The sequence below is a fragment of the Felis catus genome, chromosome B1 (genome assembly GCF_018350175.1).
Source record: "Felis catus isolate Fca126 chromosome B1, F.catus_Fca126_mat1.0, whole genome shotgun sequence".
Lineage (NCBI taxonomy): Eukaryota > Metazoa > Chordata > Mammalia > Carnivora > Felidae > Felis > Felis catus.
The window spans coordinates 116,426,877-116,441,244 of NC_058371.1; the positions used below are offsets into that span (position 1 = coordinate 116,426,877).

Sequence of the window (14,368 nt, forward strand, 5' to 3'; positions counted from 1 at the left end):
TTTCCTTTGCCTTGGAACAGTTATTATATGGATTCCCTTTGAGAATGAGACAGAATTGTTTGAGGAAAAAATGTGTTTGGCACATTTTTCCCCACTTTATAGATGAAACAACTGGGCAGAGAGGTTATATATCACACCCAAAGTCATATACTGATAAGTAAGATGACCAAGATCTGAATCCAGATAGTCTGACTCCAAAGTCTGTGGTCTCCTCCCTGTAGACAGGGATTAATTCATAAAGGGCTTTCTATGCTATGCTGAGGAATTCTGACTTCATTCTATCAATGGTTAGAAGTCATTGAGGTGTTTTTAATTATAAAAGTTATATGATCAGATTTTTATTTTTAACTCAAATCATATTTGGAAGATGGATTAAAAGGAATGATTGTAGGTGAACAGGGAAGCAGAGAAAAGGGGAGAGAGAGAAAAAGAGAGGCAAACAACATCCATAGTCCATGTAAGAGATGATGAAGCCTTGAGATAGGGCAGTGAATCAGGGAACATATTCAAGAGGCTTTTTGGTGGAACTTGGGGATATGTTAGATGGGAATGAGGAATAAGGAAAAACAAAGTGTCTATGATTATTTCCAGATTTCTCTCTTGATAACCAGGTTAAAGTTAGTGCCAGGATCCATGACAGGAAATATGGGAAAAGTGTTCTAGATACCAGCCCTGTATTCTCAGAATTAAAATGCCTTTATAATTAAGAGCCCTTACATATAAAACATAAGTGTATACAGCTGTACTTTTATGGTTCCTGGTTACATACTCAACATAAAGATATACAGACATACTCTCATTAAAAGTCTACCATTTCAGACTCTCAGGTATCATCACAGAGTGATTTGCCCAGTAGTTTAATGTACACAGCAAAATGCCTGTCTTGTAACCAGGTTTAGGTTTTTCCTTGCTTGGTTAGGATTATCACTAATATGTCCAGCTAGTCATTTCAGACCATTCTACTGAAAGATGATTTTTTTTTTTCAGTAACACTGCTAAATAAATGGAGTCCACCTGCATTCGAAAGTGATCATGGTCTGTGTCCTGCTCATTGATATAGTTCAGGGAGAGGAGTTGCTGAAAGCACTTCCCCATGTTTGGAGGGTCCACTCCTGTCCCTTCCAAACTCTGGAGCTTTCCCACACTTCTCCCCACTACCTTTCAAGTGCCTCCTGGCACCTGCTATCTTACCACACGCTCTCTGTGCCTGACTCAGTGTGGTTACTGTGCATCTCTAAAAAGGGAGAACGAGAGTGGGTCCTGCCTCAGTGAATGACTGAGTTGGTGTGGAGCCACAGCTGTGGTCTTCTGACACTGGTCTCTAATTTTGGCAGCCCTGTATCCTATTCTGCCCCTGCATTTGAGGTGATTACAGGCTGCCTATGTCCGGGTCATTGCAAAGGAAAAGTTGCAAGGTTTTCTTTATGTTCAGAGGTTCTAAAACAGGACAGCCTTAGGTGACCAAACATAAGGTAGATGGAGGGAGGCAGGCTTTCAGTGCATTCAACTCCTAAGACCTAGATTTTTCCAATGTTTTCCTGTTGATGAGCATAGCAGTTTCTTAGACATGTAAGCAGTGCCAAGTGCTTCTTGTCCTCTATAGGAGTGTCTCTTGACTGCTGTTCTATGCATGTGAGAGACGACCTCAGGGAGAACCTGGATCAGGAGGTCTCAGGCAGGTCTGCATGTGCTGAGGCTCCACAAGAGGTGTCATCTTATCAGCCAAGCACTAGGCCATGGGGCCCTGAGGTCAGCCTTAGTTCCAGAAACTATTGAAGTAAGTCCCAAAGCCATGAGTCATTAGCCCTTGGATTTGCTAATACTTCTCGCCAAGATTCTTTTGGTGTTGTTTGTGGACACCAGAGGGGCAGAGATTAGAGAAGGAGTCCACACATGAAGCATCCTCGGAGTGCCTCCCGCTGTCCACTCAGAGTATCATGGATCAACTCTTCACACAGGAGATCAGAGGGAAAGACCTGGGGCTGGGGCCAGGGTCCACTTCAGCTGGCTCTGAGTCTTGACAACAATAACCAGAGAGGCCATAAACAGGGAAGGCCTGTTCCATGTCCCTCTGCTATACCTAGAATGACTTGAATGACCAAGAATTTTTCTCTTGAATTGCAGCTGCTCATTGCTTTTCCTCTCCACCTAAACATTCAATAAACTTTACAGACTTGAAAAAAAATTCTGACCCTAGGTTGACTACAAAATATGAATTTTTTTAAAGAAGTAGTTCTCAGACAAATTGGCTTGTGATATTTGGATGTCTAACCTTAATATACATTGTGTGTGCGTGTGTGTGTGTGCATATATATATATATATATATATATATATATTAATATAAATATATATATATATAATTCTCAGGCAGAAATGATAAACTAATAGATATTTCCAGAGTTGTTCTACAGTTATCTTAAGTTCTTATTCAATATCCATAAACAAAGTGCCATGAATTTGAAACCCAGTCACACAGGAAAATGCCAACATCAATGATACTAAATGAGAAAGAAAAATTGTACAAAGGAAGTTTTATTTTTATACCTCTAGGTGGAAATTGTACAACGAATAGTAAAATTGCATATAAAATTATCTTAATAAAAGAAAAACTAGATTGTGTATTTTAATATTGTAAGTATTTTCTTTTTAAAGCAAAGTAGTTTAATTTGCCCTAATTTACTAATCTCCTAAAATTAATTTGCAGAGGAACTTGCATGAATCATATTAAAGTTCTTCACTGATTTACACTCACACAATTTCAGAAAGTTCTGAATTTGTCAGTGATTCCTGTCTTCTGTTTTAACCATTTTACGTAGCAATTGCTCTTTGAGAAACTCCTTATATATGATACATTTGATTGGAACCAATGCCAAGGTCAAATCTTTCTTCAATCAATCAGTTCTTCATGGAGAATACGTTGGTCAAATTCTCTGTCAAATTCTCTTCTTCATCAGCCAGGGCACATCTTTTATTCAGACAAAACGTCAGTTTGAAATGCTGCATTCATCACTAAATGACTAAAAGCAGAACTAGGGTAATCAAAAGTTCTTTATCTTCATAATGTACGACTTCATGTGAAGGCTATGAAAAATACCTATTGAGATTGCACTCTAACAAAAAAGGATATGGAAGCATTGATTGTATGGCTTGCTGATTTTAAAGCTCTTTTATCTTTCTGAAAGACTTTTAATTTCAGAATGTTTAAGTAGATTTAATTCATAATATTAAAAAATTAAAATTTCTAATGTCTCTTTTTTATTAAGAGCCATAAACCCACAAAGCTTAGCAATTTCCATTTCTATTTAAAAGCTAATGAAGTGGGAGAAAATGTGCTTTACCACTAAAGAATTTACAGCATAGTAAGGGAAACCCAGGGGATAAGAGCTAACATTGAAATTACGACTGAAAATAAGTGTCTCTTATTTTCTGATGGTTACCAGAGGGGAGGTAAGTGGTGGGGATGGGTGAAATAGGTGATGAGGATTAAGGAGTGCACTCGTGATGAGCACGGGGTTATGTATGGAAGTGCTGAATCACTGTATTGTACACCTGAAACTAATATTACACTGTATGTGAATTAAATGGAATTTAAATAAAAACTTAAAAAAAAGGTTTTTTAAAAAGTTTGTCTGATAAGTGATCCATATGCTTTATTCTCTCCTGCCTAGAAATTCTAAATTGGAAATTCTAAGTGTGGTAGCCCACAGAATTGCAAAAAGAGAGAAAATGAGTAAATGAGATAATAGACTCAGCTTTGAAAACTTATTAAGCATATAAATAAATCTGTTCTTTTCGATGCCTACGTTTCAATCAAGTGAATTTTGAAAGTTCTTAAATTCCTAAGTTATGTTAAATAAGTTTTCTGGAGTGACTACTAGTGCTCCATAAATTATGTTGAATTGAGTCAAGTTGTATTGCATTGCCTTTTGTAGGGAGAAAATCCCTCTCCCTATGAAATAACCTGGAAAACAATTGTAAATAGCCCATGGTCTGAATCAGTCTTACAGCAGGTAGTAGTCACATAGGCCAAAAAACTAGTTTGATTGTCTGGAATCTGATTTTACCTCCTTCACAATTAAGATGCATTGTCAATTTTGTTCACTAAGAAAGCATTATGTTGCTCTGCATTCTTCTCTGAGAATCTAATTTTACTCAACTATCCATATATAACATAAATTATGTTACAAAAGTCTAATATGTATATTAGAACCAGGTTCTTTAATTAGTATCTATAGTGAGTTACAATGCAATTTCTTATATCACCAGAATTTTAATTAATGTGATTCACAACAATAGTAATTATGCTTGAAAAAAGTGAAATGTGCTTAAAGGAGCTATCTTCAAAGATACACAGTGCTCTCATAAGGAAAAATCTGCCTCATCTCTATCTATCACATTTGAGCCAGGAGCTTGTAGTGAAGCAAAAGAATAATGGCTTACTCTCTGTATGAGTAAGTAAACCTCAATAGTAAGGAATACAGTTGCACAGTAGATCACTAATGTGAGATACAGTTTCCTGTACTATGTGCTATAGTGATTGATATCAAGAGCCTAAAGATATTCTGTATTGGCTATAGTTTGTCTGTCTATAATACTCTCAATATTTGTGTTGCTTCTATGTTTTTTTCAGTCAAGAGAATCCATCCCATTAAATGACCTAAAGTCAGAAGTATCACCCAGGATTTCAGCAGAGGACCTGATTGACTTGTGTGAACTCACAGTGACAGGCCATTTCAAAACACCCACGAAGAAGACAAAGTCCAGTAAACCAAAGCTCCTGGTAGTTGACATCCGGAACAGTGAAGAGTATCCTTCACACTTGTGGCTTTAAAGGGTGGTACTGCCTAATTCATAAGGTTTTCTTTCCATTTAAAGGGTATGTGGTAAAAACAATGAACATATCTAGGATTCCTCTGAATTGAAATAGCTAAATAACTCTCAAAACTAGATGCCAGAATAGATTTGCATAGTATTTTATAACATGGCATGACCTTAAAACAGTTTCCAAACAACACCAGAATACAGGGATTTTTTTTCTTTGTTTTTGTGTTTCTCTAGTGTATATTGCTGTTCTTGGGGGCATTTGAATCCTTCTTGCTATAGATAAAATTTTGGCAAAGGTGAAGAGTATTTAGCTGGCGTATTCATAGCCTAGAAAGAGAGATTACCAGATGTCAACATTGAACTTATATTTATTATAATTTTCAAAATATTGTCTTAGAGAACATATTAAAGTATTTTTACTGACATTTTGCTATTAAATGTACCATAACTTCTTGGGATTTTGCTTGGCATTAAAGTATGAACAGTTACAAAATAGTAACAGTTTAATCTTTCTCCTTATGTCTTCATCTGTCAGATTCTCATGAAGCATCCCTTATTTCTCTGTACTCGAGAATCTAGGTAAATGGTTTTCAGACTTCTTTTTTAACAGGGTAACTCCCTTTTAAAATAAATTCTTTCTTAGAAATTCAATATATAAAATGAAGAAATTTTAAATGATTTTCTTCATTTGTTAATATTTACACCATTTACTAAGTATAAATGAGAGTTATATGAAAATGAAGGTTAACAGATTGGTGGCTTCTCATATGCTAAAATTGGCATATCTATTTTCATCTGCATATTTTCAATCACAATTTTTGAAATGAAATTTTAAAATTAAATTTAAACTGTTCATTTACAGAACTCTTGAAGCAATCCATAGAATCTTAGATTACTAAGAATACAGTTTGGGAGCCTGCTATTTCAAATGATACATCCCCATCTTTTTGTGAAAAGTTAACTACTTTTTATTTTCCATAAATTGCAAAAGACTACTAAGTTTAGAGAGAGTATAAGTGTTTATGTCCCTGGTTGTTAGGTCTTCAAGGACACTGGAAGTTCCTTCACAAAGTAGGTGAGTGGATTCCCAAAAGAAGCATTTAATTCCAGTTGACTGGTCAAGGACTCCTGCTCTAAAAGTTCTTATGTGTTAGGTCAAGGGTTTAAAATACATTCAATTTTTTAACTTTTTACTTTGTTTCTTTTGGTTATGCCTGTAGTAATAGTCTCTCATAAAACCATCAAAAAGCATAGTATTAGGGGTGCCTGGGTGGCTCAGTCAGTTAAGTGTCCGACTTCGACTAGGGTCATGATCTCATGGTTCGTGGGTTCGAGCCCTGCATCAGGCTCTGTGCTGACAGTTTAGAGCCTGGAGCCTGCTTCAGATTCTATGTCTCCCTCTGTCTCTGCCCCTACCCTGCTTGTGCTCTCTCTCTCAAAGATAAATAAACATTAAAAAATTTTTTTAAACATAGCATTATTGTGCCCTATTTTAAAGACGACTAAAATAATTAAAATAGCTTGTATTTAAGACTACTTATTAAGACAATTCTTCTGATACTTCCTTTCAAATAATTTAAATAACTTGGAAATTTTAAAGTACACACCATATGAAAGTGACATTCAAACCAAGGTTTTTCAAACCTTATAGTCAACTCTCCTTTAGTTTCTTCAGGATAAATATAAATAGAACAGCAGAAAGCAGACCAGCTAGTCTGATCATTGTTATCTGATGAGTATGGATGAGTTGCCTAAAGTAGGAATGCCTTTATGTCATCTTGCAATACGTGGCTCAAAGTTGCAACTAGGCAGACCTGGGTTGTTGTTTTAGTCTTTACAATTGCAGGTTGAACAGAAAAAAAATCCGTATTGCTTTGTGCCATTTTGTGGGGATGTGGTCCCAAGGGAATAAAGAAAGAAAAATAAAGTCACCCATCTTTTATGACCCTCCCAAAGGACCCAACTTGTGAAATTTTCTAAATCCCATTTTGAAAGCCTGTTTTAAAACCAAAGTATTCTTAAAGCTGGGTTATTTATCTTCACAACATTTCTAAGTTGTTTTTATTTTGTTTTGTTTTTTGTTTTTTGGGTATCCTCTTATTTTATCACATATCTACTTTGTCTCACCTCTAAATACCAATTATTGGCACCTTTGTATCAATCAGTGCTTTGAGAGGAACCACAAGCTAAACTCTTTTCAAGAGTCATTGGGTGTCATTGGGTCTCGTCTAAGTATCAAGAATATAGTGAAGAGTGGAGAGCTGTGGGTTCTAAGAATCCTTTCCAATGAAGTATCTAAACTTCCTCCCTACGGCTTTCCAGGGCTAAAAAACTGAGACCTTTTATATTCTCTAATGATGCACACCATTTGATTACATTATGAGGAAATAAATAACATTTTTTTCTATTAATCTTAAATTCTGTCCTCAAAGAATTAAAGATAAGGGGAAAGTGTGTTTCATAGTAATGAAGAGATTCATAAATTTAGTGCTTCAAATTAATATATTAGAGTGTGTTTTTTTATTTCTTCAGATGTCATCATTAATAGCAACCAATAAATATTCCTCTCTACTGTACTATGGATAATTTTTTAAGAAGATGGCATAAAATATAGTTCTTGTTCAGTAGGTTGCTTTTAATATGAAGAATATAAAACATGAAAATATTTTATGTGGAAAATAAATGAACAATAAGGACATTTATGTATGAAGTGCTAAATGAGTAGTACAAACAAAAAGTATATCAGCAAAAAAGTAATCTCTGGATAACAGAGGCAAGGTAGGGATAGGGCTAACGTCCTTATAATCTTTGCAGCCCCAGCACCAGGTGTGGCACCTAGAAAGTACCCAGAAACTACTTTTATAACGAAAACAGCAGGGTGGAAGACACAGTGCCACAAGACTCCTACCGTTACTCTTCAAAGTTATAATATAAAGAAACAGTTGGCAATATGTAAGCCTTTTTACATTCTGTAAGTGATCCAGTGACTTTCTACCTTTAAAATCAGAAGCAAACAGTACTTACAAGAAGTCAGTAGAATCAGAATTTAGAGCTACAAGCATTCATCTAATCTAACATTCGTTCCTTCAACACATATTTACTGGGTGTCTTGGTAAATGAGAGTCAGTAGCTAGTGTACTAGAGTTTGAGGATTTGTTGGTGAACAAAATGACAAGTTTCTTTCTCTCATGGAAACTGCATTTTAATTGGAGAGATAGATGTATATCTATCATATGACCTTAAACAGTAATAAATGCTATATATAAAAATAAAGCAGAGAAAGAGAATGACAGAGTTTTGTAAAGTACTCATGGAAAACCTCTCAAAAAAGATAATATTTCAGCAGAGCTAAATGATGTAAAGGGGAGGAATGTTCTAGGCAGAAGGGAGAACAGGGGCATTGACCCTGGTGTATGAACATGCTTGGCCATTTTGGACCAGCAACAACACCAGCAATGTAAGAGATTAAGTCAGAGGAGGTAAAATCACTGAAGCCAAGAGAAAGTATAGGATGGTCAGAAATCTCTGCAGTGTGGTTTTGGAGTTAGTAACATGTCCACAATTCCTTGGATACCTATAATTACTAACTTCTGAAAATCTACAATCTACAATAATGTACAGCTATAATTAAGCTCTCCCAGTGTGCCAAGCATGATGCTAGCCTTATGATGTAGATTCTGCTAATATGTCTATTTTACTGATGAAGAAACTGAGGCCTGAAAAGCCTGAGCAACTTGCCCAAGGCCATCTAACTGGCAGTAAGAGCTAAAATCATGCTCCTAAATTTTATGCAAGTGACTATTTGGTCTCTGCATAGGGCTGTTAAGCATAAATAAGACTGAGACGAATGACTATAAATTAATGACTGAATGAGACATGTATTGATTCTAAACTATGTGTTCAGATGCTATACACATTCCTTCATATCTTACACACAAACTAAGCTATTACTTTCAGCACCTTATATAGGGGGGCCTAATCCCTAATAAACAAATCTGCCAGTAGTTGTCTTTATATAGATACGGACACAAATTCGAGGAAAAGTGAACTTTTGAGGGGGAGGGCAGGGTGGCATGCCAGTTGAACTCTTACTTTAATGAATCAGTCAGCTATTCAATATGTTATCAAGCATCATATTTATGGTCAATTTTAAGTGCCGACTTGTCCAGGTATGGTGTCCAGGTATTTGGTCAAACATTATTCTGGGTATTTCTTCTTTTTTTTAATCCTTTGCCTTTTATTCCCGTGATGTATTCATCCCATAACTGGAAGCCTGTATGCCTCTTGTATATTCTTACCTTCTTTATCATATATAAACTGACTATATAAGTATGGGTTTATTTCTGGGCTTTCTGTTTTGTTCCATTTATCTATATATACTTTTATGTGCCAGTACCACACTGTTTTGATTACTACAACTTTGTAGTATCTAGGATTGTGATACCTCTGGCTTTGTTCTTCTTTCTCAGAATTTCTTTGGCTAGTCAGACTCTTCTGTGGTTCCATACAAATTTTAGTATTATTTCTAGAAGTTTTGTGAAATACACTGCTGGTATTTTGATAGGTATTGCATTGAATCTGTAGATTGCTTTAGGTAGCATGGAAATTTTAATAATATTAATCCTTCTAATCCATGAGCATGGAATATCTTTCCATGTGTTTGTGTCATCTTCAATTTCTTTCATCAGTGTTTTATGGTTTTCAAAGTATAGGTCTTTCACCTCTTTAAGTTTATTCCTAAGTATTTTTTTTTGGTTCAATTGTAAATGAAGTTGTTTTCTTAATTTCTCTTTCTCCTATTTTGTTACTAGTATATAGAAATGCTACTGATTTTTTGCTAAATTTTTTTAAGTTTATTTATATTCAAGAGAGAGAGAGAGTGAGAGAGAGAGAGAGAGAGCGAGTGAGCATGAACGGAGGAGCGGCAGAGAGAGACAGAGACAGAATCTGAAGCAGGCTCCAAGCTCTGAGATGTCAGCACAGAGCCTGACACGGGGCTGGAACTCACAAGTCATGAGATCATGACCTGAGATGAAGTCAGATGCTTAACAGACTGAGCCACCCAGGCACCCCGAGAAATACTACTGATTTCTCAGTGTTGATTTTATGTCCTGCAACTTGACTGAATTCATTTATTATTTCTAGTAGTTTTTTTGGTAGTCTTTAAGATTTTCTATGTATAGTATTATGTCATCTGCAAATTGTGACAGTTTAACTTCTTCTTTACCAATATGGATGCCTCTTTTTTTTCCCCTTGTCTAGTTGCTATGACCAAGACTTCCAGTACTGTGTTTAATAAAAGTGGTGAGAGTGGACATCCTTGTCTCCTTCCTGATCTTACAGGAAAAGCACTCAGTTTTTCATCATTAAGTATGATGTTAACTGTGGGACTTTCAGATATAGCCTTTGTTGTATTGAGATATGTTCCCTCCAAGCTCACCTTGTTGAGAGTTTTTAACAATGAATGGGTGTTGAATTTTGTCAGATGCTTTTTTTGCATCTGTTGAGATGATCAGATGATTTTTATCCTTTGTGTTGATTTGTGAATATTGAATCATCCTTGCATCCCCAGAATAAATCCCACTTGAGAAAACTGAACTATTTTATTTTATTTTTTTAATGTTTATTTATTTTTGAGAGAGAGAGAGAGCATGAACGAGGGAGGGTCAGAGAGAGAGGGAGGCACAGAATCTGAAACAGGCTCCAGGCTCTGAGCTGTCAGCACAGAGCCCGACGTGTGGCTCGAACTCACAGACTGTGAGATCATGACCTGAGCCGAAGTTGGCTGCTTAGCCGACTGAGCCACCCAGGTGCCCCTAAACTGAACCATTTTAAATATTGGATAGCAAAGTTGGCATACATTGAGGGATGCATGTTAGAAAGATATTTTTCTACTATAATGACTTAATTTATAAGATTTAATCCATTAAAAATATTCTTCTATTAAATCTTTCCAAAACCTATCATTAGATTCTGGTGTTTTAAAATTTAACAAATGAAAGCCTATTGAAATCCTTATACTTTTTAAAGGAATTATTTTTGTAGAGTATCTCTTTTGTTATTTGAATTTTCTTAGTTAACATACAGTGCAATATTGGTTTCAGGAGTACAATTCAGTGATTCATCACTTACATACAACACCCAGTGCTCATCACAACATGTGCCTTCCTAGTACTCATTACCCATCTAGCCCATGTGGGTAGAGAGAGGTAGATAGGAGAGATAGGTCCTCTCCATCGATCCTCAGTTTGTTGTCTATCATTTAGAGTCTCTTGTGATATGTTTCCCTCTCTCCTCTTCCCCCTGCCCTTTTCATATGTTCATCTGTTTTGTTTCCTAAATTCCACGTATTAGTGAAATCATACGCTTTTTTTCATTATCAGATTGACTTATTTCACTTAGTATAATACATTCTATCTACATCTGCATCATTGCAAATGGCAAGATTTCATTCCTTTTGATGGCTGAGTAATGTCTATCTATCTACCTACACCACATCTTTTTTATCCATTCATCGGTCAATGGACATTTGGGCTCTCCATAATTTGGCTGCCGTTGATAATGCTGCTATAAACATTGGGATGCATATACCCCTTTGAATGTGTATTTTTGTATCCTTTAGGTAAATACCTAATAGTGTAATTGCTAGATCATAACGTAGTTCTACTTTCACTTTTTTGAAGAACCTACATACTGTTCTCCAGAGTGGTTGCACCACTTTGCATTCCTACCAACAGTGCAAGAGGGTTCTCCTTTCTCTGCTTCTTCCCCAACACCTGTTGTTTCTTGTATTATTAATTATAGCCATTCTGAGGATGTGAGGTGGTATCTCATTGTGCTTTTGATTTCTATTTCCCTGATGATGAGTAATGTTGAGCATCTTTTCATGTGTCTGTGAGATATCTGGATGTCTTCTTTGAAAAAGTGTCTATTAATGTCTTCTGATTTCTTAACTGGATTATTTGTTTTTTGGGTTGCGTTTGATAAGTTCTTTATAGATTTTAAATAGTAACCCTTTATCAGATATGTCATTTGCAAATATTTTCTCCCATTCTGCATACTGCCTTTTAGTTTTGTTGTTTCCTTTGCTGTGCAGAAGCTTTTTATCTTGATGAGGTCCCAATACTTCATGTTTTCTTTTGTTTACCTTGTGTTGGGTAGCTCTTAATTCTGACCAAAGTAAGTAGTTGCATTTAAACTCTGAGATTTATGTGACTTTACCTCTCTGTTTATGAAATTAATAAATATTTAATGCTAGTATATTTTTTAAAATAATTTTATTTCTCCCTTGCCAACAAAATGTAGTCCTGTACATTGGGGGGGGGAGGGGGGAGGGGGAGAAACTAACACCTTTTCCTTCCCCCAAAGAAAATAAGTTATTTTTGAAGTATTGTTTATAATATTTCTCCAATTGTTTATAGTCTCTATGTATAATTTTTATCCTCTATTTTGCTTTTATAGATCATTTAAATGGGAATATTTAGCCAATACTGTTCTTTTTTTTTTTTTTATGAAATTTACTGACAAATTGGTTTCCATACAACACCCAGTGCTCATCCCAAAAGGTGCCCTCCTCAATACCCATCACCCACCCTCTCCTCCCTCCCACCCCCCATCAACCCTCAGTTTGTTCTCAGTTTTTAAGAGTCTCTTATGCTTTGGCTCTCTCCCACTCTAACCTGTTTTTTTTTTTTCCTTCCCCTCCCCCATGGGTTCCTGTTAGGTTTCTCAGGGTCCACATAAGAGTGAAACCATATGGTATCTGTCTTTCTCTGTATGGCTTATTTCACTTAGCATCACACTCTCCAGTTCCATCCACGTTGCTACAAAAGGCCATGTTTCATTTTTTCTCATTGCCACGTAATATTCCATTATGTGTGTATATAAACCACAATTTCTTTATCCATTCATCAGTTGATGGACATTTAGGCTCTTTCCATAATTTGGCTATTGTTGAGAGTGCTGCTATGAACATTGGGGTACAAGTGGCCCTATGCATCAGTACTCCTGTATCCCTTGGATAAATTCCTAGCAGTGCTATTGCTGGGTCATAGGGTAGGTCTATTTTTAATTTTCTGAGGAACCTCCACACTGCTTTCCAGAGCGGCTGCACCAATTTGCATTCCCACCAACAGTGCAAGAGGGTTCCCGTTTCTCCACATCCTCTCCAGCCTCTATAGTCTCCTGATTTGTTCATTTTGGCCACTCTGACTGGCATGAGGTGATATCTGAGTGTGGTTTTGATTTGTATTTCCCTGATAAGGAGCGACGCTGAACATCTTTTCATGTGCCTGTTGGCCATCCGGATGTCTTCTTTAGAGAAGTGTCTATTCATGTTTTCTGCCCATTTCTTCACTGGGTTATTTGTTTTTCGGGTGTGGAGTTTGGTGAGCTCTTTATAGATTTTGGATACTAGCCCTTTGTCCGATACGTCATTTGCGAATATCTTTTCCCATTCCGTTGGTTGCCTTTTAGTTTTGTTGGTTGTTTCCTTTGCTGTGCAGAAGCTTTTTATCTTCATAAGGTCCCAGTAATTCACTTTTGCTTTTAATTCCCTTGCCTTTGGGGATGTGTCGAGTAAGAGATTGCTACGGCTGAGGTCAGAGAGGTCTTTTCCTGCTTTCTCCTCTAAGGTTTTGATGGTTTCCTGTCTCACATTTAGGTCCTTTATCCATTTTGAGTTTGTTTTTGTGAATGGTGTGAGAAAGTGGTCTAGCTTCAACCTTCTGCATGTTGCTGTCCAGTTCTCCCAGCACCATTTGTTAAAGAGGCTGTCTTTTTTCCATTGGATGTTCTTTCCTGCTTTGTCAAAAATGAGTTGGCCATACGTTTGTGGGTCTAGTTCTGGGGTTTCTATTCTATTCCATTGGTCTATGTGTCTGTTTTTGTGCCAATACCATGCTGTCTTGATGATGACAGCTTTGTAGTAGAGGCTAAAGTCTGGGATTGTGATGCCTCCTGCTTTGGTCTTCTTCTTCAAAATTCCTTTGGCTATTCGGGGCCTTTTGTGGTTCCATATGAATTTTAGGATTGCTTGTTCTAGTTTCGAGAAGAATGCTGGTGCAATTTTGATTGGGATTGCATTGAATGTGTAGATAGCTTTGGGTAGTATTGACATTTTGACAATATTTATTTTTCCAATCCATGAGCAGGGAATGTCTTTCCATTTCTTTAAATCTTCTTCAATTTCCTTCATAAGCTTTCTATAGTTTTCAGCATACAGATCCTTTACATCTTTGGTTAGATTTATTCCTAGGTATTTTATGCTTCTTGGTGCAATTGTGAATGGGATCAGTTTCTTTATTTGTCTTTCTGTTGCTTCATTGTTAGTGTATAAGAATGCAACTGATTTCTGTACATTGATTTTGTATCCTGCCACTTTGCTGAATTCCTGTATCAGTTCTAGCAGACTTTTGGTGGAGTCTATCGGATTTTCCATGTATAATATCATGTCATCTGCAAAAAGCGAAAGCTTGACTTCATCTGTGCCAATTTTGATGCCTTTGATTTCCTTTTGTTGTCTGATTGCTGATGCTAGAACTT

General features: G+C 36.4%; 1 protein-coding gene and 1 non-coding gene across 10 annotated transcripts in view; both read left to right on the top strand.

The window, feature by feature from the left end:
* TBCK (TBC1 domain containing kinase) overlaps positions 1-14,368 on the top strand; it is a 228,105-nt gene that overhangs the window by 176,562 nt on the left and 37,175 nt on the right. For 8 of the 9 annotated variants that reach the window (XM_045056031.1, XM_023252881.2, XM_023252880.2 and 5 more), the window contains one exon: positions 4,632-4,807. In XM_045056031.1, coding sequence (XP_044911966.1) covers positions 4,632-4,807 — 176 coding nt within the window. Of the gene's footprint in view, positions 1-4,631; positions 4,808-14,368 lie in introns of those variants that run through there. The other variant, XR_006596888.1, reaches the window with a different exon arrangement.
* On the top strand, positions 1,013-1,144 carry LOC111560340. The gene has a single exon (XR_002742085.1). It is a non-coding gene; the product is annotated as a small nucleolar RNA SNORA71 (small nucleolar RNA).